Consider the following 24,923-nt stretch of genomic DNA (forward strand, 5'->3'; position numbering starts at 1 on the left):
AAGCATTTTGCCCCTATCCCCTTCTTCCTCAGGCCCCTAACTGTGTTCAGACTACGAGCAAGAGCCAGGCACAGTGCTTTCCCAGATAATTTCTCCCCAACTTTCCAAGGTGGCTTCCTCCTGGCTTACTCTGCCCCAAGATGAACTGCACAGTTTTGAGAGTGCCTATGGGTTCTGTAGAAAAAGGACTGTTTTCCCTCCTTTGGATCCCGTACCTACAAAAGTGGGTGGTAAAGGCTGGGTCAGCAGCTGGACAGTCTCTGGGGACAGAAAGGATTCATAGTGCAGTTGGGTGACCCTGGATGCAGCTTCAGTCCTGTGTTACTGGGGTTTCACCTGGTCCACAAAGAGTTTCTGAGGCATTGTGTGTGCTCAATGACATTTCTTCTACTCCTGATTTAACTAGAGCTGAAGAGCCCAGCCCTCACCACAGACCCTTCCCGCCAAGTCTCAATCTATATGACCATTTTCCATGTAGTGATAAAAGCCTTGGATAATAAAACATTCATTGTAAAACTATTTTCCATTGGATTCATGGCCACACACAGCTGGATCTCCTCCTGGAGTGGCCCGCAGCCGGTTTGGAAGGGCTGTGTTCAAACATCCCGGAGAGGAGGCGGGGTGAGGGTGGGAGGAGGCAGCTCTGTCTAATAGACCCTCCCTCCCCCCGAAACCAACCCCTGCCACCCTTCCCATTGGTTCATGGGGTGGAGAAGGGCTGGGACAACTCAGTTCTCCATCTATTTAAAAGCAAGGGAGTGGCTCTAGGAGCTACTCGCCTGGGACCCTTGCATCTCGGCAGAGAGGAGCATTACCCTGCAGAGCGGCACCATGTCTTGTGTGAGTAGAGAAAGGGATGGGGCAGCTTTGCTGGAGGGAGGACTGTGGGGAATGTTGGCTTGGTGTGAGGGTGCTTGTGCTAGCCTTCTCCACCCACACATCAGCCCCAGTGTCAGAGGGTCTTCTAGAGCTGAGTGCCTGCTACTGTGAGGAACAATCCCTGCTGTATCCACTATGGAGGGCTGGCTGCTGTTTTGTGTTCTGGCAGCACTGGTTCTTTTTCCTGTCGCATCCCTTTGGGGCTATACCTGCAGGGATCCGTGCTGGCTTGTGTCCTAAGTTGAGGTAACCTGTTTTACTGCAGCTCTGCTCTGGAGAAGCTGCTGCAGTAACATTTATTGCTGTCTGAGCATCTTCTCTGGGCAGCCTTGCTGCTTGCTTTCTGGCTGAAGTTTTCATGAGTCATTGAATTGTTATTCTTCTCTTTCTTGGAAGGAATTTGCCTTACAGAAGTGTTCTGTGAATGTCAAGGACTACGTTCAAATACCTTAAGAGGTTAGAGAGGTTATCTTAAGAGCACGTATCAAGAGTATGGGGCCAGATTCTTTACAGAGTTGCCCAGCAACAGGGGAAGGGGCAAGAGGTACAAACTGAAACACAGGGAGTTATAGCTGTATATGAGGGAAAATTTCCTCAGTGTGAGGGTGACAGAGCACTGGAACAGGCTGCCCACAGAGGTTGTGGAGTCTGCTGCTCAGGAGATATTCAAAAGCCACCTGGATGTGACATACTGCAACCTGCTCTGCGTGAACCTGCTTTACCAGGGGGGTTGGACTTGATCTCCAAGATCCCTTCCAGCCCTAACTATTCTGTGACTGCTAGGGAGCTGCTTGCGTTAGAAGAGTGATTGCATTTCTTTGATTAATTTGCCTTTCATTAGGCTGAGGGTGATTAAGCTGGGATTTTCCCAAGTGCAAGCTTATTTTTTAAGGTGGAATAGGAAAAGATTTTCAGTATTCTTGAGGTCTTGCCTCTGCTGTGATGAAAAATGAGCACACGTGGGTTTGCGAGGGTACTTTGGCCCTCCTAGAGAGAAGGAGGTGGGAAGGTGTCTATGTGGAGCAGAATGTTCTTGCAAATACTGAGCCTACAAAAAAAAAAAAAAAAAAAAAAAAAAAAAACTCAAGCCATTGGGAGATAGGAGCAAGGTGTCTGAGCCCTTGGACTTGGGCAAGGCTTGAAGTTCAAACACGAGCTAGGGGAAGGGAGTAGAGGCTCCATCCCAGACAGAGTTGTGTGGGATGACACGAGACCCGCAAGGCACATGGGTGTGTTTAGGATGGGGTGGGTGTGATTGGAGTGTGCAGGTGCTTACACTTCACTGCTGTGAAATACAGATATGTTGATGAGAGCAGCAGGAGAAAGATTAGGAAATCGAGCTCCAATCAAATGTACCATGTGATTGGGGTAACTTCTCTGGGATGTCCTTGCTGCAGTGCCCTAGGGCAAGGGAGCTTCCCTGTTTCTCCATGGGTCCAAAGCAAAGCGTATCTTGAAAGGCAGCAGGGAAAGCTGCCAAGCCAGAACAAGTGAGCCGGCAGGTACTGAGCTAAAGTCTCTGCTTTCACGTTCCCCAGGGACCAGTGTGCACCAACTTGGGTCTCAAGCCTGGCCAGCGCCTCACTGTCAAGGGGAAAATTGCACCAAATGCCAAGAGGTGAGTTGTGCTGTGCTGCCCAGGCACCACACTGAGGGTCTGCAAAAGGATTTTGTCCCTTGGGAAGAAGAGGAGAAAAGGTTAACGCCAGCAGTGCTTCCCAGTGAGTCATCACCTAATGCACATTGCAGACACAGTACTGCCAAGGGGCTAAGCCAAAGCAGATGTGAACTTCCAGCTGCGCACACTGGCAGTGACCACATCCTCTCTAGTGCAGGGTAAAGGAAATGGAAGCTGTGTCTATACTGAGATTTGGTTTGATCTGCTCCACCACATCCTCTCCCCTGCACGAAGGTGGCCAGGAGTAGGGACATTTATGGTGCCCCAGAGGAGTTGCCTCTCACGTGGTAGTGGGGAAAGAAGGAAGAAAGATGGTGAGCAGGCAGGTGGGCTTAAGTGGAAATGTACCCCTAAATGTGCAGGAATCAGGGTGGCTGGGTTTCCCAGGGAAGCCTCTGCAGCAGCCCCCAGCCCTTGTGCAGGTCTGTGGCTGGGGGGGCCCCTTTGCAGGTAAGGCAGAGCTCATAGCAGCTGTACCAGCACTAGCGGTGTTCCAGGAAACATGTCCCAGCTCTTCCCAGTGCCTTTGAAGTTTGATACTGTCTGAGTGAAGCCTCTCAGGCTTTCTCTTGCCAAATAATATGCCTCCTCTCATCTGGGTAAGAGGCCTGAAGGCAAGGTGGACACTAGTCTAGAAAGCTTCCTCCCACTGCTGTTGCAGATACTTTGGGAGTGCTAATGACATGATAATTATTTCAGCTGCCTGCAGGATGGGGAGAAGGCAGTGGCTGTCAGACAGGATGCAGCACTAGCTAACTGTTCAGGACTGAAAGGAAATCTATGGAAAGCAACTGACTCCTTGGGAATTGGTTTGGGTGTATGACTATCCTGTTCAGGGCTCTGTATGCTGAACCATTCTCTTGTTAAAAGCTTTGGGGAAACAAGTGGTGTCTCTCCCAGGGATGGCACTCTGTAGCCTATCACCCCAGAAGAGGAAAGTACCCCTTACTGCCATAGCACCATCTTTTTAAGGAAGCTGTGTAATTTAGCAAAGGGCTTCTCTTAGGTTACCCTGGGCTTGAGGAAACAGACCCAGGGATGCTCATGGTAATGAGAAACATGCTACCACAGTATTGATTTTATTTCTTTTTTTAGCTGTATTGATGTCTGTCTTTTCTCTGCAGCTTTGTGATGAATCTGGGCAAGGATGCTACCCACCTTGGACTTCACTTCAATCCCCGTTTTGATGCTCACGGCGATGTGAACACTATCGTGTGCAACTCAAAGAAGGTGGAAGAGTGGGGTGCAGAGCACAGGGAGACTGTCTTTCCTTTCCAGAAAGGGGGCACAGCAGAGGTGAGGCATGCATATATTTGTGTATACATACTCTCTGCACATGCTCTGGTGAAGGGAGGGTGTTTGGCACAGGACATCCAGCTGCAAGGGCTGTCTCAGGGCTGTCTGTACAGGAGGTGGCTGGCTTCTCCTGCTTGGCCAGTGCCACCACTCAGAGCTCTGAGCATTGTTGGAGGGTGGGGATCAAAAGTGCGAGCTCCATCTGGCTCAGATGTTACTACTGAACAGAGCAGGGAATGGGCATCTCTTGGGAGACCAGAATAACACTTGGACTGTTGATGAACAGGTTGTTCTACTGAGCTTGTTCACCCTAAGAAGCAGAGGGTGGCACAGCAGTGCTGCAGAGGCTAGAGGCTTGAGGAAACTCTCTTTGACTTTTCCATTTGTGTTGCAGATCACTTTTGGTGTCAACCAAAATGATGTGACAGTCCACCTGCCAGGCCACCAGTTCACGTTCCCTAACCGGCTTAATCTCTCTGTCTTTGACTACTTTGATACACAAGGGGACTTCACACTCCAGTCCCTCAGCTGGGAATAACTTCCTCTGACACCTCCATCTCAAAGATACAGAAAAAGCAATCAATAAATAAATTTTGGTGTACTAAGTCTCAAAATCTAATCTGCTTAATATTGCAAGCCTACATGGGTTGGGCACCTTGCTGGGAGTGGGTGGATGAGGGTAGTCAATTTTACTTGAGTACCATAAGTGGATGCAATTGTCCCAGTCTTGGCCTTGAAAGTCATGGATGGAGAAAAGGGTGAGGATTAAAACCTGGAAATGCAGAAGGTTAAAAATCCAAGGAGAGTCGCAGGAGGAGGCATTAGGACTAATTGTCACTGGGGGGAGAGTAAAAGGGTCCCTTAGGCAAGGTCACCCACTGTTGAGGTCTGGACTGACACATTACACTGCCTGAATAAAACAGGTTGATTAAATCTATCCCCGCCTAAACTACGCACCCTGGCTGACATCAGACAGCATTGAGTGGCTGTGCTAGGTGAACCCAGTGAGGCAGGGAGTGAGGGGAAAGCCCTCAGCTGTGCTAACTTTGGCTGCAGCCTTCTGTAGAGGCTGCTCCTAGTCCTATTATCTTCTTGGGACCTCTTGCTGCTGTATGGAGACAGTAGAAAAGCTGCCTTGCTGGGTGTGACAGAGCATGTAGAGGGCTCCTCATCCAAATCCTTTCTTCCAGTAACTGCAGAAGCACAAAGTGTTGTGCTGTGGCACACGAGGGCAATAACCCAGAGGTGTCTGGTTTTATTCTGCCCCTTGTGCTTTGCCTGTTCCATCCAGAGCTGAGGGAGGCAGCAGTGTCCAGCTGGAGTGTGGGATGCTAAGGCTGTGTGCACTTTGCTTTCGTTCCTGCTTTACTTGGCCCAAATGAACCTGAGCACTGCTCAGTCTAAACTGAGGCTAGACTCTGAGGAGTCTGAGGCAGTCAGGCATGTTTGATGTTACTGCACAGCTGCCTCAGGGGCTCTCTCAGTCTAATGCTGCCTTGGCAGCAATGACTGCTGCTGTTGAGCATGCTGTGCGTGGTGGGTATCGGAAAGGTGGGATCTGCCCTGCCCACAGTGCACAGCAGTTACCAGGAAGGTCTGGGATGGAAGGACCCAGCCTTTGAGCCCTCACTTCCAGGCTTGGCCATGAGTAACACAAAGCACCAACAATACTACAGGATTCCCTGCAGGCCTGGCTGGGATAGTTCCTCGCATTAAGCAGTTGCAGAGCAGCTGGAGAACAGGGACTTCCTCCTACAGCAGCAATACCTCCTGGTTTTACTTCATAATTTATGAGGCTCTGCCAGGTCCCGTGTCCTAGGTACCCATGCAGAGAGAGGCTAGGCTGCTAGGAACTGTGGGGTTGAGGAAGAAGAGAAAGATGAGAGCTTAGCTGAAAGGCAGGAGCACTTGGGGTGTACAAGCAACTTGAGACTCTGCAGCTAGGTCTCTCTTGAAGTCCTGTGTTGCCCAAAGCCAGTCTGCTTTGGATGATCACATCACTCTCTTTTTAGGGCTGTATCTATAATAGTAAACATGACATCTAGCATTGCAACCCTGTGCATAGGCATGGCAGGGGCACAGCATAGCTTGGGGACTCTTCCCATGGTGTGATAAGGATGAAGCCATGCTTTCTGCAGAAGAGAGGTTCAGCAGTATGGAAATGAGCCATGCTAGGCTAGATGGTCTCAAGGCAAGAGACGTGGCTCGGTTTACCCAGTGGTGTTGACACAGTCTGGCAGACTGGGGTACATTTGGTAGGCCAGAGTATTTCCCTCCACCACAGCAGGCCCATGGTGCTGGTGAGGGTACCATGAGATGTGATGATGGACACAGAGGTGAGATCTCTCCTTGCAGCTTCCTCTGCTGGGCTCGTCTTGAAAGCTGAGCAAATATGCTGGAGTCCCTGGGCTATACTACAGGGGAATCTCGCAGTGCCTCTTAATTGCACTTGGCAATCTTTCTTTAGATTCTTCAAAGATATTTTTGTGAAGGTTTCTTGAAGAAAGCTGGATTCTGAGAATTTCAGCCTTTCAGTGCTGAGACGCAGTGATCCTCAGAAACACACTGTGTTCGATCCAAAACCCTGGGAAAAGTTTCCTAAATTGTATGATAGCACTGAGGTTGTTGCTATGTAATTAAAAGTTATGTCACTGGGTGAAATACATAGAAATGTAGAAAATTAGGTTTAGAACATATAGGTTATAATAGGTTACAACATGGAGGATTTGAGGTGTGGATTTTTGTCTTCTTCTTTCTCCTTCTTCTTCACAAACCTGAATGTTCTGTCATTGGGTTAAAAGTTCCACACTGCAGAACTTGAAAAGTTAGTAATTGGGTTGTAAGTAAAAACATATCTTATAATTGGTTAATTTAGACTTTAAAAAGCTTGGAAAAGTAAAACTCATGGCCATTTTCCACTCTTCCAACAAAGAGGCACTCTCTGTGCAGCTGTGTACTGATAAGATATGATAAACAACTAAGTCCAAACAAGAATACTTGCTCTCCTGCGTCTAAATTCAAACTCTGAGTAAAAAGAACTCGAGATGTAAGAAGAAAAAGTAATAGAAAGCCAAGTGGTAGCTTTACCACAGGAGTATGAACCTCAGTGACGTCTCCTGCTAGCGTGGCTGTTTCTTGAAGTGACTCACTGTTCTTGTGAAATCTATGACTCACTGTTGTCCTGACTTTGTTATGGTTTGGCCCGTTGCTAGCAGGGAGATGAGGGGTGGCAAAGATTCCCCAGCTATATAATTTAGACATATCAAAACTGACTGCTCTCTTCCACCCACTCCCCAGCCTTGTGCAAGGTGGAGGCTGGTGTGTGAGGGCTGAAGGACCTGAGGATGGAGTCAGGATCCCTGAGACAAGCACTGTCCCCACCCATCTGAGCAGGATGAGCAGCCATGCAAAGGGGAAAGCACCGCAACAACATTGATGGAAGACACTGCATGCTGGCATGGAAGGAGATGCACTTTTATTTCTCAACCTGACCCCAGCCAAAGGTCAGGTGTTCCCAGCCTGCTCACCCCTCGCTTTCCCTCACAGATGCCATCAACTCCCTGAAAGCCAGGGGGATGCTGTGGCTTCCCGCAGCCTGCTGAGAGGGTGCTGCAGGCTGTGCCGTGCCCATCCCAGTGTGGCCACGGCGCCGGCGGTAGCTGCTGGAGAGCAGGGTGTACAGGAAGGGGTTGACACAGCTGTTGCCATAGGCCAGACATGTGACACTGAAGTTGAGGTAGGCCTGGGTGGTGGGGCCAATGCCCAGCCCCTCTCGCTGGTACAGCCCGGCCAGCTGCCAGGCCCAGAAGGGGAGGAAGCAGGCCCAGTAGGCCACCACAATGGCAGAGATCCTGGAGAGGAGCCGCCGGGCAGGGGCCCGGCCGGCCACCGGCAGCCCCAGGCCCCAGGCCGAGGAGCGGTACGCCCGGGCCAGGCGGGCGTAGACAATGCCCAGCACTGCGCCGGGTGCCAGGACGCTGGTGGTGAACAGAACCGTCAGGTAGAGCCGGAAAGCTGATGGCGTCCAGGTGGGGACGCAGATGCGCTTGTGGGGGCCGTCCCCCTCCCGCAGCTGGGTCATCACCATCATGGGGGCCGTGAGCAGGAGTGAGAGGAGCCAGAGGATGGCGCTGGCCAGTTTGCGGTAGGCATTGCTGGCCCGCCTGGACCGCAGAGGCTTGGCCACTGCCCAGTACCTCTCCAGGCTCATGGCGGTCAGGAGGAAGATGCTGGCGTGCATGGTGAGGAGGTCCAGGCTGAGCAAAAGCCTGCAACCCACATCCCCAAAGAACCAGTCGTGGGCGAAGTAGGTGCAAACCACAAAGGGGATAGTGGAGAGGTACAGGAGGTCAGCCAGGGCAAGGTTGACCATGTAGACCCCCAAGGAGCCTGCTGAGCAGCCTGCCACCCTGCCAGAGGCCACCACCACCGTGTAGATGTTCCCCACCATCCCAGTGAGGTACATGGCCAGCAGCACTGCGCCCAGAGGCCCTGTGACCAGGCTGTCCCCACCCAGGACATTGCTGTCATCACCCCCACCACTGCTTTCCTCCAAGAAACTGCCACCCTTGGGATCCTCTCCAGGACTTGGGCTGATGAGGGAAGGGTTGTAAGACATCTTTGGGTCAGTTGAGCAAGAGCAAATCAAGCTCTCAGAGACCTGTTCCTTCCTCCTGCCTTCCCCCCTCGCTGTACAGGACACGTCCAGCCTTAACAGCAAAGCAGCCAAAGGAAGAATGGGGAGAGTTCATCAGACACAGGGTGCTCCAGAGAAGTCTATTCCTCACCTCCAGCCACCCAGTCCATGTTGCTGATCTTGTCCATCACAAGCTCTGTCCAGTTGTTTTCCTTAACCATGAAAGAGCCAAGAAAGGGACCCTTTCCTTCAAGACCAATAGGTGCCAGATAGCCTCTGCCAGCCAGGAGGAAGTATCTCTTTTCTTCACTAGCTCTTCATTTGTTGCTTCTCCAGAGTTTGTTGGGCTCACAGAAACAGTGGATGAAGAAGTGGATTTCTGCTCCCAAGTCTGTGTCAGCTCAGCTCAGACAGACTTTGGAGAGGTGGGCTCTGCCCTGCTGAACCAACCCCCCAAGAGTTGCCTTGACCACTGCACGGAGGAATGTGCCTGACTCACAGCTTCACACACCGGTGTTGAGTGCAGTTCCCAATTTATACTGGGCTTTTAGCCACTAGCTGAGGAGCCCCACTGGCTCTCTCCTCTTTCTGGCAGACATGCTTTCTTTCCCCGTATCTTCCTGCACCTTTCTCCTGCTCCCTCCTCCTTCTTGTTCTTGTTTCCCTTTCTTTTTCCCATTTCCCCTTGTACAGTTGTCTTCATTTGAGAGAGGAGACACCTGAAAGACAACGCTCCATAATATGGCAAGGAGGGTGGAAAGCATCATGCTGTGGCTTTAGAAGGGAAACAAGAGCCAGCCCTGGAAGAGCAGTGGGCAGGGAGCAGCTATACAGCTCTCTCTAGCAAAGCCAGACTGAGAGAACCTGTCCCCTGCTCCCTCCCAAGGACGCCAAGGCCCTTTGAGATTTGGGTGTCATGGATGTAGTTCCCAGTTTGCAAGCGGACCCACCGGATGGTAAGACATCTCACATTTTCTGTCCTGGCCCTTTTCCACCCTTGCCCTCAAGTCAGCAGCAAGCTCCTAAAGACTCAACGGACTGGATATTTTAGATTCGGTCTTTCCTTCCTCTCCACAAAGGCTATCCTCCTCCTCCTCCAAGCTTTTCCCCTCCTTCCCTCAAAGCCCCAGGAAGCTGCCTCGCCTCAGAGCAGGGAGCAGAAGCCCATTAAGTAGGCACCACCGCCTTCTAGCGAGACACCATCACATGACACCCACGGCCGATGCTACCCTGCCCTTACCCTCTCTCACATCTGAGCCTCGTTGTCTCAGGGAAGACACGGTGGGCTAGAATTTGCAGAGCAGAGACAGATGTGCCCTACTGCATGTACTCTGCTGTTAGTTCAGAGTTTCGGGCCACTCCAGCCACGCTCTTTTGCATCATCAGTGTATTAGCTTCATTGTGGCTGAGTCAAATGCCTCTGCTCATATCCAGCAGTGGTAATTCAGCAGCAAACAGGAGGAGGAGGCATCCCATCAGTACTCCCCTCACTGTGCAAGGACCTTTGGTTTTCAGGAAAATCACGCTCCAAACTGGGAGAGATCAGCAAAATGCAGTGAAAATATACTTTTAGGTGGATATTTCCATTGCACCATGGCAGCAGGGCAAGTGATGCTCCCAACAGATTGTGGTGGTCTTGGAACAGAGTGGGGTCCCCAGAGAAGCAGAGGGGCACCGTGAGTCTGCCCATTTGGCTCTGACGGGAACAATCACAGTCCACATGCCCGAGGAAACAATGATGAACAGCTATGGCTTGTTGTTTGATTGTTGGTGCTTTTTTCCAAGAAACAACCTCATACCTCAGCTGTTAACAGGTCAGCCAGTTTAGAAAGTTAAAATAAAATACAGTGGGAGTTTTTATTTATTTCTTTAGGGGCTAATTAAAGTACTGGTTGTCTCATTAATTCCAGCTAGCTCCCCGTAACACGAGATACCTTTTCTCACATTGCCTGTGTAAAACTGCAAACACATCAGATTCTACAGTAACCAGCAGAACTCAGCTGCTCCTTCCAGCACGTGAAACACAGCTCTCCCAAGAGAGCTTTAAGAGATGAGCTTTAAGACATGAATCATGGGTTGATTTAGTGTTTTGGGCTAACTGTTACTAATAGAACATGAACATACAGACTTCCCCTATTATACTACTGCATACAATGATATGTATGTGTGATATGCAAGAAAAACATATGCAATGTGTAGGTCAAAATGAAAGTGCCAGGCCTTTGACATACAGAGAATGAGGGAGCAGAGATCCATGTATTACTGTATTCAGGCATCAACCCCTAGGCTTTAGTAGAGACAGCAGGCTCTGAACTCTATACACACTATCAGCTGCTCCCTTCAAGACCCAACCTCTCTCTATTGGTTTGATAGAGACTCAAGTTTGGCAGCTGATCTTCAGTGGCATGAATATCCCTCACAGTATCTTCCCTAGGGCAGTATTCTGCCTCCATCACTGCTACATGTGTGTGCATACACACATTATCCACATACCCAAATGTATATCCACATTATTTTTGAGACGATCTCTTAATCTTCTCTGAAGCATTTGGTGGAAGGTCTGCACACAAATGTGGTCTGAAGAAGGTTTCATGCCCATACATGGCAGAAGGAAACAGGCCTCATGTTTGGCTGTTAGCTTACATCTTTTAAGTGACCTTTCTCAACCATTGCACTAACTGATCAAATACCTAGATGTTTTCACATCTCTTTCACCGGCAGATATGATATCTCTTAAAAGGAACAGGCTCTTTTAGTCCCTTTTAGCAGCCCCTGCAACCTGCTGGGGTGCCTGGCTCCAGCCAGGCAGCTGTTTACTTGTGTAGGGTGGGTGGCTATCTGCAGTTTCATGCAGGAGTGATGCTAGGTCCCATGTCCAACATAGTAAGTGCCACAGTTTTCAAGGCCCGACTGACAGGCAAGACCTGTCAGCATCCAGTCAGATCACAGCAATTTAACAGGGACAGGTTGTATTGAGGATTCAGACACACAAAGTCTTGCACTTGAAAAGAAGCAGCTTAATCAGGCCCTCAAAACAAAGTGGATATTCTGTGGGGGCAAAAGTGCTTCAAAGGGTGCTCCAAGAACACTGTGTTTCTCTGATGTCAATCTCCTCTCCTGTCCTGACAGCCACCCAATAGGACCAGGTAGAGTCGAGTCATAGCGAGATTCCTGCATGGCTTCCTAGGATTTAAACTTGAAGTAGGCTTCAACTGTAGTGAAGAAAAAAGGTGATGCATTAGGGCAATACCCTGAACAGGAGTGGCAGGAGGGGAAGGAAACAGCATCCAGGCACTTACTTGCATATTCCTGTGGTGTCATGGCCTGGTTGATGACACTAGTGAAGGCTCTGATCCACTCCAGCTGGTCACTCTCTGTCTCGCAGGTGAAGAGGTATTCCCGGTCAGGGGTGACAATGGTGATGCCATAGTGCCAAGAGAAGTTGCCCTGTGTCCCTGAAGGCAATCCCTTCTGGACGCTGTATCCATTCTCTCCGCTGCCCACAAACACCTCACCCTTAGCAAATGCGTCCTGCACATCAGGAGGGAAAGACAGTGATTAATGGAATCCCAGAAGAACAAGGGAATCATTACAAATGCACCGCAGGACAGGAGGAGAGCATGTGAGGATCGGGGAAGTAGCAGCAAAAGTTCTGGAGGTGGTCACGGGATTCAGATAAACAGTGAGTCTATGCTCAAAGGCAGTAGTGAAAAGGAAGAAATAAGGGCATAAATCTCGAGAGGTCTGAGAGAGGAACTGCTGCTCTCATGTCTCTGTGTCACCCACCCCCCACCACCACTCTTACACTGCTGCCCTCCCTGTTCCCATTGTTTGCAGGCAGTGAAACAAACACGGAAAGCATGTGATGAACTGAAGGGGATGGAAAGGGGAAGACCTGGAGTCCACTTATAGCAGCTGGGAAACCTGCAAGCCACCCTCGCGGCAGAGCACGGACTCTGTTTGCACTTTGACCCTGCCCTCAGCTCGTTTCCTGCAGCTGCCCGGCGGTCACATCTCCCTCTCACCAAAGGATCCTTGAAGTACATGAGCCTGCGGTGATCCAGCGTGAACCAGCGCTTCTTGAAAGCCTCTCTCTGCTGTGAAGGGAAGAGGTGACATGTGAGGGGACAGTGCCCTCTGCTGCGAGCAGTGCGAATGGATACCCCAAATTCATCCCAACCACTTCAAGCAAACCCCTGCCTTAACAGCAACCTCCTCCTCGCCCTTTCTGAGCTGAGAGTGGGGGTCAGTATCGGGTTATTCAGTCCCAGCTGCTGTCCCCAACTCTTGAACTTCGATGAAGGACCCCAGAGTTGAGACAGGAGAAATCTGGAAACAAAATACCTGTAAGGTCACGCACACACAGACACATGCAGAGAGATCTGTCGCTCTGGGAGAAAGCAGGGACTCTGGCTTCATCTACTTTCACATGTGTCCTTGCCTTTCCTTTTATTCTCCCCTCCCATGGTGCACACACACTGTTCCCACGGGTGTCTAAAGAGTCAGGGGGGAATGAGGAAACAGCAGGAGAAAAACATTGAAGTAGAGAAAGCCAGCGGTGCTCTGGCAGGCCTCTGTTAGATTTTTTCTACCATAGCAGCTCACCTTGGGACCAGTCTTCTCCATGTATCCCTCCTTCAAGAAGTTTCTCGTCAGACGATTTTTAATCTGACAAAATGGCAAGAGTAACATTCACTTAGCTGTGCTTCTTGGCTATTCATTTCCCCCCTCACCCTTCTATTCCCCCAAACTCAGTCACCTTCTAAATTTATATTTCCCAGACTGCCTAGCTAGGCATCACTTCTGCCTCCAAAGTGCCCAGAAACAGCAGAGAGTGGCTGTTTTCTGACCACCACAAGCCCTTTTAAAAACACCTTCTCATCCCTCTATCTTTACACTGCAATTTCCACTTCTGTACCTGGGGTTATAATAGTAACTAATGAGCTCTTTTATCATAAAAGCAGCGGGAGACTCAGCACGGCGCTCCAGTGCTGCCTTACCTCATTATCGCTGGCAATGGGAAATGCTACCTTCAGGTAATGGAACTGCACGGAGCGGATGGCGTTGAACCAGTCCACTACCTCCTGAGAATGGAACAGGACAGGACAGAAAGCTTAGCCAGAGCAACAGTGGGCCATCTCAATTCACCCAGCTGCACCCAGCCCTGTGTTAACTACAAACACAGTCAGCTCTCCCTCCGCAGCATCTCCCTGACATGCACACAGCCAGAACAGCTGCCCCATTCCCCACATGCACAGGCAGCGCATCTTCTGTAGAACTCCTCCCACACAAACCAACTCAGCCAGTGCTCCTGCCCTGCTCCCTGCAGCAAAACTCTCTCAGAGATACAAAAACACAGAGCCAGAACCCCCACCCTATTACCTACAGCATCTCACACACCCCATCCTACCCATGCTTCGCACTATTTAATATCAGCTCTTCAAAGCACCTCAATGGCTCTGCAGTGTTTGATGCTAAAACCAGATACCTTTCCACTTTCATGGTAGACAAATATATTCCGGGTCTTATTCTCTTTGAGATAGGTGATCTGCAGGCCATTGGGGTTCCCAATCTTCTCTGGCTGGAATGTAGCATTGATGACATCTATTTTAACATTGATTTTGGGTTCTTTGGCCTGAAAACAGAATGGCATTGATCATGCATGAGCAATCCTAGAAGGAAAGAGACCTGAGCTACTGACTAAGTGGGGTAAGGCAGGGTCAGAGGCTTGACCCAGGTGGAGAACCTTGCACTTGGCTTTTTAAACCTTCTGAGGTTCATATCAGCCCACTTCTTGAGCTTGTCCAGGTTCTTCTGGATGGCATGTCCCACTCCTCCCTACCCTGAGCCATTCCCTCTCTTGTGACAGCATTTTACCTCTTGACCCGCTCATTTCAGAGAGATGAACAAGCAGAAAATAGCCCTCCTCAAAACCAACTAGAGAAAAGGTTTTTGCCAACTTGACTCACAGTGGGGTGAGGTTGGTTCCAGGAATGGTGCAGGATTATACATTCAGGCAAATGAATAGGAGTGAAGTGAAAGATCAGTCCTTTTCTCAGGAGTGAGGGAAGCACAAAGGGAGAACATGAGGAAAAGTCACTCTGACAGTAGGAAGGGGACCTCTTTAGTGACATGTTCTGTTATCATCCCTGAGCTGGGATGAGCAAGGCAACCTCAGAAACACGCGTAGGAAATCAGAACGTCTCTGTGACCCTGCTGCTCTGGGTGGAGTACACACTGAGGTGGGAGTTGACCACCATACTCACATCCTGCTTGGTGAAATACTTCAGACATCCTTCTCTCTCAGACAAGAGGAACTTGCGGGGTAGGAACTGCCCATTGTCTCGACCTCGCTTCCAAAGGATGCCTTCCTTCACCCCTTGGAGCAGAAAAGCCACTTTTAATAGCATTCCCCCACAGGAATGGTAGGCATCAGAGAGCTGCATGCAGCCCGGGGCCCAGCCACCCCTCTGGGATAAAGCACATGATGGACTATGGCTGAGAATAAACACTTCAGATGCTTCACCTCTGACTTACAACTGAAGGTGGTGTTCCCATGTTTGCAGTGCAGATAAAAGCTCACCAAAAGACATTCCCAGATTCTTCCCACCTCCTAGTCCAGTTCCCACTACTATCTCTGACAGTGTAAGAGCTTTCTCCTGTGCACAGTAGAGTCCTGGCCCGTGTAGACTCTGGTGTGGGACCAGAACTCTTCCTGCTTGACTCTGCAGGCCCTTGGGCTCTGATGCCCTTTGTCACAGGACTGGCAGTGGCATTTCAAGGACAACTGCCATGGTTAGAGGGGGTGGCATGCAGCAGGACAGGAATTTCTTATTGTAGATGTCTGTCTCCACCAGGACACCAAATGCCTTTGAAAAATGCCAGCTGGTAACACCAGGCTTTTAAGGAACCTGTGGCAGTGCCAGCCTATGTTGCCCACAATTTAACACCCCCAAAACTAAGCCCTGTAAGTACCAGTTGGGTTCTCAGGAGTACTTCTGGAGACACCTCATGATGCTCAAAAGTTTCCAGCAAAGGCAACAGGCAGGATGTTTTGATGCTGTGTTCTGCTCTTACCATCAGAATATGGCAGCTGTTTTCCCGGCTCAGTAAATTCTTTACGTTCATATTTGGCCCGTATCCACTGTTCTCTCAGCACTCTATGGAGAGAGGTGACAGGTTGCTCAGAAACAAACTAGAGGAATCAGAGGAACAGAGAATTGCTCTCCCCCCTTTTCTTCTGTATGCAGCAACTTACTGGCAGTCATTGTAGGTTGGCTGGTAATAGTAAATAGGGATGTGAGCTTCATATATGGCTTTAGTCACAGCATTCCCATGCTTGGCCAGAAACTGCAGAGTTAGACAGAGAGTTAGTGCCTTGCCTTTGGTGCAGACTCATGGTGGACCTTTTCTTTCCTGACCCACTACAGGGCTACATGCACAACAAACTCTAATGGAGCATTCTCTTTCCCCTCCATTGCAACGTCCCAGCAGTCTGGCTGCAGGAAGGTGGGTCTCAAAGGTCTCATCTACTCTCAGACATTACACTGATTGCACCTGAATCGACAGAGTGCCATAAATGTCACTTCCGTAAGGCTGGGTGCACACGCATTCAGTGGATTTGCTGCCATGCCCCACGTCTCCTGGAGAGTTCAACAACAGCTCTGCAATGCCATCTGGAAGGACATTCCAAACCTCTTCAGTCCTTTTCCAAGGAGCAACAAGACACAGATTATTTTATTTGGATCTCCAGAAAATATTTTCAGTCCCCTGAAGATTAGTGAGTTGAGGGGGCTGTAACAGGGAGAAGTCAAGTTCTGATAAACGCCATTTTTCAGAGATCATATTATATCTGAAAACTCTTCTCAGAGAATGGAATTGCCCAAGATTTTCCCCTTGGACTGCTGAAATCAGGAGGAGACATTGATGCTGGATGGTCTTGGCAAGTGCAAAACGAGTAATCTGAAGTAACAAAGATCCTAAACAGTAGTAAGATACATTCCAAGAGCTCTGCATTTGCCGTAAAGTAAAAGGGTATGAGGAGACATATAAGGCAAGTGTATCCTCCCTCTCCCAGTGGGTTAAGGGAAGTCATCCCTGATAGATTATCACGAATAGAAAAGAGACTGATTAAACCACATTACATTCCAACTGTGTGAGGTCAAAGGGCTAATTTTGCCACGACACTGAGTGCATAGCCTTGTCCAAACCACCTGACATACCCATGGGGATAAAGATCTCACCTGCACCTGAGCATCATCCCAGTAGTCCATCTTCAGGGATTTGACTTTGCTGATGCTAGGGATGTTGCGGTGAATTCCTGAACAGCTGAGGCATATAAAGACACCCAAAGTAGATGATGCCCAGTCAGGATCTGAGAATATGGAAAAGGGTATAATTATAAAGAAGTGGCGAATTTCCCTGGGAGATATGCCTCACCTCAGAACGTAGTCCTGAGAAACAGGGAGCTGGGTAACCAGAGTTTCATCCCAGCTGATTAATTAATACCAGAGGCGTGGATGCCAGCCAGGAAAAACCACAGCTATTAGTCCCTCATTCCCTGTTCCAATCACTTTGACTGAATTTTTAATGACCTATATCTTGAAAAACTCCAAAGTGCTCTGTGAACTCCCTTTGTGTAAAGGATCACCCAGACGAAAATGAAACCACCTCTGGGAAAAGACCCCAGGAGCTGTTTAGTGTATCACAGCAACCCCCTAACAGTAATTAGCTCAGGAAGTGGAACAACCTTGAATCTAAAACTCTCCTGGAATAATTGAATAGGGCAAAATGGTACTGATTTGCCCAGTCTTAATTTGGCTTGGGTGATACACTCCTTTTGGGGGCGTATGATGGGTGTTTTAGCAGCACTCAAACTGGGTACCCTTCTGAGAGGGCAAGCCTGTCAGGAAAGGAAATTTCCTAGGCAACTGTGGCAGGTTGTCAGTTCAGAGCTGAGTCATGGCGGAGACAATGCCCTCCTGAATCATGCCTGCTTTCTGAAGCAGTTAGGGTTTCACTGGGAGCTTTCCTGTCAGGTCCTGACTGGGCATGACCTTGATTTGCATTTGAGATCTGACATGACTACAACCCACAGTGCTGCAGCTATGCAGCCCCTGCTAGTCTGGCATTCCTACATCCCTGTCCTTCTTCCCACCAGTGCTAAGGCAGCATCTTCTCCCTCCTCCCTTGCCAACCCACCTCCAGGGAGAGGAAATGAATACCCAGAGCGATGCCTCCCCTTTCTCTCCACCCGAGGCTCCTGCGCAGTCCAGATAGCCAGCACTAAGTGGCTGCTAATCATCAGCCCCAGCTCCCTGCCTCCAACTCTTCCTCCAGCATCCTTCGGGGACTCACCTGGCTTCCCGCAGTCTGCACACAAAGAGTTCTCCGCTCTTTTCCACACTTCCTTCAGGGCCTTCACGCTCCGCTCGTTCCCTCCAGCCATCACCTCGGAATGATATCCCTTCAGGCAGGGCAGGGCAGGACAGGGCCGGGAGGGCAGCTGCCTGCACTTTATGCACCTGCAGGCCAAGCCACTGCGTTATCCAGGAGAGAAGGAGCCACCAGAGAGACGAGCTCTGGCAGACAGAGGGAAAAGAGGAAAGCAAGAGAAGTCTAAGGTTAAGGTTAATGGAAAGGGTACAGAGGCCTGGCGGTGCACCTGAGCCGGCCGAGCACAGGCAGGGGCAAAGAGGCTGGAGGCTGAAGTGCACCCAGACTGTGCATGAGGAGTGAGGAGGAGGAGGAGACCTGCCCCATGGGCGTGGAGGGAAGTGCAGCAATTAACCACAGAACTGGTTTTTCCGCATTTCTTCTGGTGAAAGGACAGGCCAGGAAAAGCGCTCATGCAGCAAGCAAGCTGATAAAGGAAAGCTGGCTGTGGACAAGGGACTGCCAGGCTGTGACAGGACTCCTGTCAGGACTCGTCATGCGCTGTGGGCTGGTGGGGCTGGCTTTGGCTGCCCCCGCACCATTTCAGAAGTTTCCACCGAAGTCAGCTGGCCACCACATACGCATTACACTCATTTTAAAAGGCAAAAACAGGGAAGCAATAAAGGTTCAGGAGTTCAGCCAATGTCACTCTAAGCCATCAGAATATGGCAGTCTTGATGCCCCCACCAACTCATGCCAGTACCTCTCTCCACCACTACAGAAACCACGGTTGTCCAGCCATATGCTGCGACTAGAACACTCGGCATCAGAGCCAAGACCTATCTCCACAATTGCCTTCCCTGGATAAGAGGAGCAGCACATGCTCTGCTAACACCAAGAAATGACAGTAGCTTGAAATAAACTCAGAGCTCTGTTGACGAATGCTCAGCCGAAGAACTGCAGATGTTAACTATTCGGAGGAGTGACATTTATTAAAGACCTAAAACACTCTGGAGTGTCAGAACAAGTCTTGGGGCTGTGAGATCGGGTGCTACACTGCAGTGTCCGCACAAGGCAGCGGCACAGAATCTTTTGCCGGGAGGAAACTGAAGACGAGTGTAGCTGGAGGCTCCCACGCCTGAAGCAAACCCCGTCCACCGCAGGCTGGACGCCAGGGCCGGGAGCAGGCGCAGGCGAGCCCCACGGCGGGGCCGCTTGGTGCCGCCCGGGCCGGCCACCGGCGGACAGAACGCGCGGCGTTCCGCCGGAAGGGGCGGGCGGCAGCGGCAGCGTGGGGCCGCCATGGGCCGCAAGAAGAACAAGAAGGGTCCGGGCGGCCGCGAGGGGCGGCTGGTGGTGACTTTCGACGAGGAGCGGCGGAGGTGAGGCCGGGCGGGCCCCAGGGCGGGAGGCGCGGAGCGGGGAAGGAAGGCATCCCCCGGCTGCTAAAAGCCGGGGGGTTCTGTGTTGCCGGCGGCAGGGAGTACCTGACCGGCTTCCACAAGCGGAAGGTGGAGCGGAGGAAGGCGGCGCTGGAAGAGATCAAACGGAAGCTGAAGGAGGAGCAGAGAAAAATGAAAGAGGAGGTGAGGGAAGGGTCTTGTGTCCCCCCTCGCCAGGGCGGGCAGTGAGCGGGGCAGGAGGGGCGGGCAAAGGCGCCTCATGACCTGTTTCCATTTCTCAGCGGCACCAGGAGTACCTGAAGATGCTGAGCGAGAGAGAGGAGGCACTCGGTACGTGCTGGGCCCTCGGTGGGGAGGGAGGTGGGCGCCCGTCGCCCGACAGCCTTGGCTGGGTAATGAGAGCTGGGGCAGGGATGCTCGCACGCTGTCCCACAACAACAGCTGCTCGGTCCTGTCCTGTCCCCCAGACAAGCTGGGCAGCAATCTGGGTGGTAACCCCGCAGCCCTCTGGCACAGGAGATCATGAGTGTTGTACAGAAAGGAAGGAGCAGGAGGACGTCTCCAAGGTGTCACCAGGTCCCCTCAGGGAGGAGAAGGAGCTTGCCCTCCAGGCTTGCAGTGCCAAGCCCCTCTGCCCTTTATCCCTGCGTGCCAAGGCAGGGTGTCGCCCCTGCCCAGCATGGTGCGGCAGGAACAAGTGAGTTTACCTCATGAAAAGCTGGGCACTTTGCAGTGCAGCATTTCTTGTGTCCCCAGAGGAGGCTGATGAACTGGAGCACTTGGTGACGTCGCGGACAGAGTCTGTGAACATCGACCACCCAAACCACATCGTAACAGTGACCACCATCAGTGACCTGGACCTCTCGGGGGCACGCCAGCTGGGACTGACCAGCCCCGTGGTAAAGCCTGTTCCTACCTCTCTCTGTCAGCTGTACACGCTCCTGGGGCTGGTGAGGTAGGGCTGGTGCTCTCTGAGTATGCCCAAGGCCTTGCAGCTGGCTGGGAACAGGGATGAAAAGGGAAACTCATAACTTGTCTATTTTTCCACAATTTAAATTGATCCTCTAAAGAGAAGGAAATGTCCTGTGTGAATAGCTCACTCCAAACCTCCCTGGAATCCTTTGCTAGTCCCGACTGACCGTGGTTAAAGGAAAAGTGTTACTGGACTGGATGGCAACAGTGTAGTACTTTAAAAACTGATACAACACAAGCAGCAAGATTTCAGACTTTGCTGTGTGGGCTGTCCTCAACCTCTTTCCTGTGCCCTGTTCAGAAATATTACTGTTAGCATGAGGAGGGATTTCTCTCTGCATAATCCCGTGCTTGGACCACAAATAAGGAAACCATTCAGTTCTGGTTGTGGTCACTTTTATTCTCAAAAGATCTCTAAGATCTTGTATTTTTTTCATAGAGACTCTCAGCTACTGGTTGTGCTTACATTTGTAAGGTCATCTAATCTGAAAATCCACTCAAAGAGGTCTTAGTAGTAATTTAAGCAAAAGCCAAGACCTTTGGTTCATAGTTTAAACTTCAATCGCATGGCCATTAAGATCATGCTGAAGTTTTTTGGATCTTGGGGTGGATTACTGTAGGACATCTCTTTGGTTGTGCCTTTCTGCGGGACTGCAGTAGGAAACCTTGACACTTGGACAGCGAGGGATGTGGAGAATTAAAAAACCTTCATCTGTGACTAGTTAGTTCACAAAACAGGATGAAACCAAGAAGGCGAAGGAAACGCCAGAATCACAAAAGTGCTTTCTTTCTAAGGGAAAAAGTGATGGATCTGAAGAGGAGAAAAGGGAAGAGGTGGTGAACAAGCCTGTAAGAACAATGCCCAAGAAGTCCAGAAACCCCTTCCTGTCTGAAAAGTATGTATAGATTCCTTCAGGCCGTTGCTGTTCGGCTCTGGCAGCTGATGGGAGCGTTGGGTCCCGGGATGCGCGGCGTGGCCGCCGGAGGGGTGCGGTGCTGCCCGGGCAGGGGCCGGCAGGGGGAGCTGGCGGAGCGCAGCCCGCACGCCCCGCTCCGCTCCCGCGCCTCCCGTGACCGCGCAGGAGGAGCGGGAGGAGGGTGGGCTGCGTCCTCACCTCTTACCCAGTCCTTCATCGCGGCACGTTCCGCAGCGTGCTCAGCTTGTCTCTAGGGCTGAAGGTCAGAAGATCCTAAAGCTGAAAGCTCAGGCGTTCCCCACATTTTTCAGTATCCAGGTTTTACAACTGCTTTGGGGGTGTGGAGAGTTACTTTAACATTGTGGTGTCTGGGCAACACAATGCTCCCAAAATCAATTTTTGTTGTTACTGCATATGGAGACTTGCAGGTTTCATGCACAGCTTGGAGTCCCGCTGGGACTTGCTGTGTCTGGCATCCATTCCTGCTGGGCCACACAGAGCTCTCCAGCTATTGTTGTGGTTTTGCCTTGCTTCTGCAGGCTTTATCCCCAGACATTTTTCTCTTTCTGCCCCGCACAGAATCTCTGCTCTTACTGCCACGCTGCACATGCACAGCCGGAAAAAGACAAAAGGAAAGAGATCCCAGCGTGGGCAGGGCCCACGTAAGAAAATCCAGAAGCCCAGCACAGGGCGAACCACCAAGACTCAGCGACGGAGACTGACGGGCAAAATGGGCCGTGACCAAGATTAACAGAGAAACTAATGTTCGGACCACCAGCTGGGACAGTGCTCCACATCTGGCCTGCTGCTCACTGGGACCCTGTCATTGTGGGCAAGCACTGTGTTTACTTGGGATTCTGACTAGCAGTGAGCCCGGTTCAGCCTTTCTGTAGCCTCCTGAACGCTGGCCAGGGTGACTAGACGCTCTACCCATTTATTTTTGCAGTGATCTCCAGCTAAGTGTCTGGGTGCCACAGAACCTCTTAAAAATTTCTGCTGAAGATCACATTCTCTATTTGGCATAACCCTTCTGTCCTTGGGGCCCCCTCTTTCAGAGCTGATACTTGGCTTTATCAAAGAAGACGATCTGGGGCAGAGTCCAACAGGCACATCATTGTCAGGGCAATGTGAGAGACTTGGAAGAGCTCTGCTTGCACTCCTGCAACAGCGCCCTGGCATTTCTGCTGTGCAGTAAATCCTTTTTCCATGGAGCCATAGTGTCATCTTGTCTCGTGTGTTTCTTCACCACACACACAGTGCCACACCTGAATGCAGGGGTGCTTTTTGTTTGGTACTTGTGCCAGGTGAAATTGGGTAACTTTGTGAATAAATTTGAAGTCATTTTGCTAAGAAAAAAAAATCTGTGACTTATTTGAAGCACGACAGGAGCTGTGCTAAGGCCGGTACCAACTGGAAAGAGGGGGAAGTAATTCCTGGTGTTTAAAGGATATTGAAATCCATTGGTGCTTGGAAAATGGAATAGCTAGGAGCTATTTCTGTGGCAAGGCAGGGCCAGCTAGAGCAGGAATGGCTCATTCCATTGTCTGCTGAATATGCCGATCGTAACTGCGATAGCTCAGGGGAGTATGAAATGCCCTAATGCCCTTGCTTGAATGTGTGTGGCCCTCTCCAGGGTGGGAGTGGCAGAGGCTGCCCTTGCCCTTTACCTCAGGGTTCCTACAGTTATTAGCAGCTAATTGCCTTTCTTCTTAGGACCTCAGTGTATGTTTTTTAGCGTGGTTGCCTCCGGCAGGGGGAGAAAAAAATCTTTGCATGGTTGGGATTTAGGAATACTGGTGGCAAAACTGAGTGAATCCTCTGAGGAGGAGAGTGAGCCCACGCAGCATGCTGGCCTCTGTCCTGGAGTATTGTGGAGTATTCTGCCTCTGTCAGCCAGGCCTCCTCCCATGCCATGTGTGCACTGGAAAGGAAATGACAAAGAAAGAAAAGGCCTATGTGTCCAAAACCCACACCAGAAAAATTTGCAACCCAGCAATGGGCAAGTAAATAGATTCCTCATGCCAGAAATGGGAGGGAAAAGAGTAAACCAGTGCCTGAGGCTGCATGGAGGAACATCAGAACGATGCTGATGGCCACCAGCTGCTAAAGCGAATGGCACCGGCCTGATGTATCTCTCCATCGTTTCTTGGAGGGTGTGCACACAGAGCCATCCTCCGGAGTGTGTTAAGGGGGAGGGTATGATCTTAACACTGGCAGCAGCAGCGCAATTTCTGCAGGAGGGAGGGTTCTGGAGGGAACCGGGTGACACACATGCTTGTGGTAAGATCTGGGGTCCTCTTGCACTTCCCTTTCCCTTCTGAAGAAGGTAATTGCTGGGGAAATGGACGCTGTTATCATTGGTGCCTTGGATGCTTGGATTCAGAGTCCCACCCTGGGCTGAGTTCTTGGACGCTAACACTGAATAAACTCAGTGACATTATTAAGGGCTGTGTGTTGTTTTCTCACCTCCAAAATAGTTCTCAAACGCTGCCTTAAAGGCCATGCCAGAAAGGTCATGGGATTTAATGGGTGACCTTACCTATCCACCTGTCTCAAGTGGTGTTCTTGGGTGTTTCAGAGCTGCAAAAACACAATTCGGGCAAGGCCAAAAGCGTGATGCTGAACTGGATCTCAGCCAAAGAACCCAAGAGGTCCTCTTGGATGACCTCATCATATTCCGGATGAGGTGTTAAGAGTGACTTCTGTTTTTGTCATTTTGCTGCCAGGTGATCTAGAAGAATCTCACTTTTAGTTTGCTGCTTCCCTGGCCTCATAACATCTTTCAGGCTTTCTCAAGTGTCAGCTGAAATGTCTAACAGCCTCTTCCATGCTCTGAAATCTTTCAATTCCTGCTAGAAAAGGAGTTTTGAAATTCAAAAAAACCAAAAAAGTGTATGGAAAAACTGAGAACAGATCTGTTAAATCCTATTCAGCATTAACCATCAGGATTGTTCACTACACTATTGATTTCTCCATTTGATTGATTAAGGCTGTATTTTGTAATGTGAATTACTGACTCAGCCGTAGCCTGGTGTTTTTGTTATGCACAGGGTGTACAGTCAGGCTACCCCCAGATGTATTGAACTGAGGATATGAGTTTCCACGCACAAGTTAGTGAGTTAAGTGTTTGCCAGACACATCACTCTTCATACCAGACTGGCTTAAAATTCTTGTTTGATGCTTCCACTTGTTTTCAAGATGGATTTGAGCATTATGTTGGTTTTTTTTCCCCCCTGAGCTGCTCAGGAGGAGGCTGCTTCCAAATGTAAGGTACTTGAAAAATGTGAGGTATTTGCAAAAATCAACATGCTAGTGCAGTTGCTGCTCTGTAAAGGAAAAGCAGAGACCAGCAGCTCCCTGTGAACTCCCTTTTCCACAGGCATTTCACACGTGGCTCTGCAGCTGGGTCACCTCGGGCACCTGCACATTGCTGTGCATGTGCCCCAGGCTCACACAGAGATGCAGGGCTTTGACATGGGCTGCCACACTGGGATTGCCATGCATGATGGCTTTCACTGACTAGACTGCGATTCCGCGCACATGCACACACAAAAAATATAATTGGGATTACCAAGGATCAAAAGCAGACTGGGAGCCAAAAAGATCAGACAGTTGGGGAAAATTGGAGCGCAGCAAAAAGGAGGAATGGTTGCAGTGTGTGCATGAGCTGTGTGATAATCAGTGCAGTGTCGTTATTGCTTTTGTAGTGTATCAAGCTCAAGGCTGTACTCAGTACAGTCACACTGCTGCTTCCAGCAGTGTGTTCC

At 50.4% G+C, this 24,923-nt stretch overlaps 4 protein-coding genes across 4 annotated transcripts; 2 read left to right on the forward strand and 2 right to left on the reverse strand.

The window, feature by feature from the left end:
- The first annotated feature begins 733 nt into the window (after positions 1-733).
- Positions 734-4,459, forward strand: LGALS1 (galectin 1). Its single transcript, XM_032107405.1, has 4 exons — positions 734-840; positions 2,418-2,497; positions 3,682-3,853; positions 4,248-4,459. Exons 1-4 carry the CDS (start codon positions 832-834, stop codon positions 4,389-4,391), a joined length of 405 nt encoding a protein of 134 aa, XP_031963296.1. The 5' UTR covers positions 734-831; the 3' UTR covers positions 4,392-4,459.
- Positions 4,460-7,342: 2,883 nt separating this feature from the next.
- On the reverse strand, positions 7,343-10,239 carry LOC116443137 (urotensin-2 receptor-like). Its single transcript, XM_032107037.1, has one exon. The coding sequence runs from the start codon at positions 8,469-8,471 to the stop codon at positions 7,377-7,379; it is 1,095 nt and encodes a 364-aa protein (XP_031962928.1). The 5' UTR covers positions 8,472-10,239; the 3' UTR covers positions 7,343-7,376.
- An 88-nt stretch (positions 10,240-10,327) lies between these two features.
- On the reverse strand, positions 10,328-18,805 carry LOC116443136 (arf-GAP with dual PH domain-containing protein 1-like). The gene is made up of 12 exons (XM_032107036.1): positions 18,154-18,805; positions 17,847-18,013; positions 16,733-16,863; positions 15,748-15,839; positions 15,567-15,649; positions 14,756-14,868; positions 13,978-14,124; positions 13,490-13,573; positions 13,095-13,157; positions 12,515-12,586; positions 11,789-12,020; positions 10,328-11,701 (listed from the first exon to the last, which is right to left on the reverse strand). Exons 1-12 carry the CDS (start codon positions 18,249-18,251, stop codon positions 11,673-11,675), a joined length of 1,311 nt encoding a protein of 436 aa, XP_031962927.1. The 5' UTR covers positions 18,252-18,805; the 3' UTR covers positions 10,328-11,672.
- Positions 18,806-19,127: 322 nt separating this feature from the next.
- On the forward strand, positions 19,128-23,596 carry NOL12 (nucleolar protein 12). Its single transcript, XM_032107038.1, has 6 exons — positions 19,128-19,246; positions 19,345-19,450; positions 19,549-19,597; positions 20,024-20,166; positions 21,035-21,135; positions 21,736-23,596. Exons 1-6 carry the CDS (start codon positions 19,167-19,169, stop codon positions 21,905-21,907), a joined length of 651 nt encoding a protein of 216 aa, XP_031962929.1. The 5' UTR covers positions 19,128-19,166; the 3' UTR covers positions 21,908-23,596.
- Positions 23,597-24,923: the final 1,327 nt, after the last annotated feature.

The sequence above is a fragment of the Corvus moneduloides genome, chromosome 4, assembly GCF_009650955.1.
Source record: "Corvus moneduloides isolate bCorMon1 chromosome 4, bCorMon1.pri, whole genome shotgun sequence".
Classification (NCBI taxonomy): domain Eukaryota; kingdom Metazoa; phylum Chordata; class Aves; order Passeriformes; family Corvidae; genus Corvus; species Corvus moneduloides.

What these genes read in the sequence shown, in the direction of transcription:
- LGALS1 (XM_032107405.1), top strand. An exon ending in ATTGCACCAAATGCCAAGAG is followed by an intron (nt 2,498 to 3,681) that starts GTGAGTTGTGCT and finishes TTTTCTCTGCAG; the next exon opens with CTTTGTGATGAATCTGGGCA. An exon ending in AGAAAGGGGGCACAGCAGAG is followed by an intron (nt 3,854 to 4,247) that starts GTGAGGCATGCA and finishes TTTGTGTTGCAG; the next exon opens with ATCACTTTTGGTGTCAACCA.
- LOC116443137 (XM_032107037.1), bottom strand. Translation starts at nt 8,471, where the DNA reads ATGTCTTACAACCCTTCCCTCATCAGCCCAAGTCCTGGAGAGGATCCC.
- LOC116443136 (XM_032107036.1), bottom strand. Translation starts at nt 18,251, where the DNA reads ATGGGGCAGGTCTCCTCCTCCTCCTCACTCCTCATGCACAGTCTGGGT. An exon ending in CCTGTGCTCGGCCGGCTCAG is followed by an intron (nt 18,014 to 18,153) that starts GTGCACCGCCAG and finishes CTTGGCCTGCAG; the next exon opens with GTGCATAAAGTGCAGGCAGC. An exon ending in TGTACTTCAAGGATCCTTTG is followed by an intron (nt 12,021 to 12,514) that starts GTGAGAGGGAGA and finishes CCTGATGTGCAG; the next exon opens with GACGCATTTGCTAAGGGTGA.
- NOL12 (XM_032107038.1), top strand. Translation starts at nt 19,167, where the DNA reads ATGGGCCGCAAGAAGAACAAGAAGGGTCCGGGCGGCCGCGAGGGGCGG. An exon ending in AGAGAAAAATGAAAGAGGAG is followed by an intron (nt 19,451 to 19,548) that starts GTGAGGGAAGGG and finishes TCCATTTCTCAG; the next exon opens with CGGCACCAGGAGTACCTGAA. An exon ending in CGAGAGAGAGGAGGCACTCG is followed by an intron (nt 19,598 to 20,023) that starts GTACGTGCTGGG and finishes TTGTGTCCCCAG; the next exon opens with AGGAGGCTGATGAACTGGAG.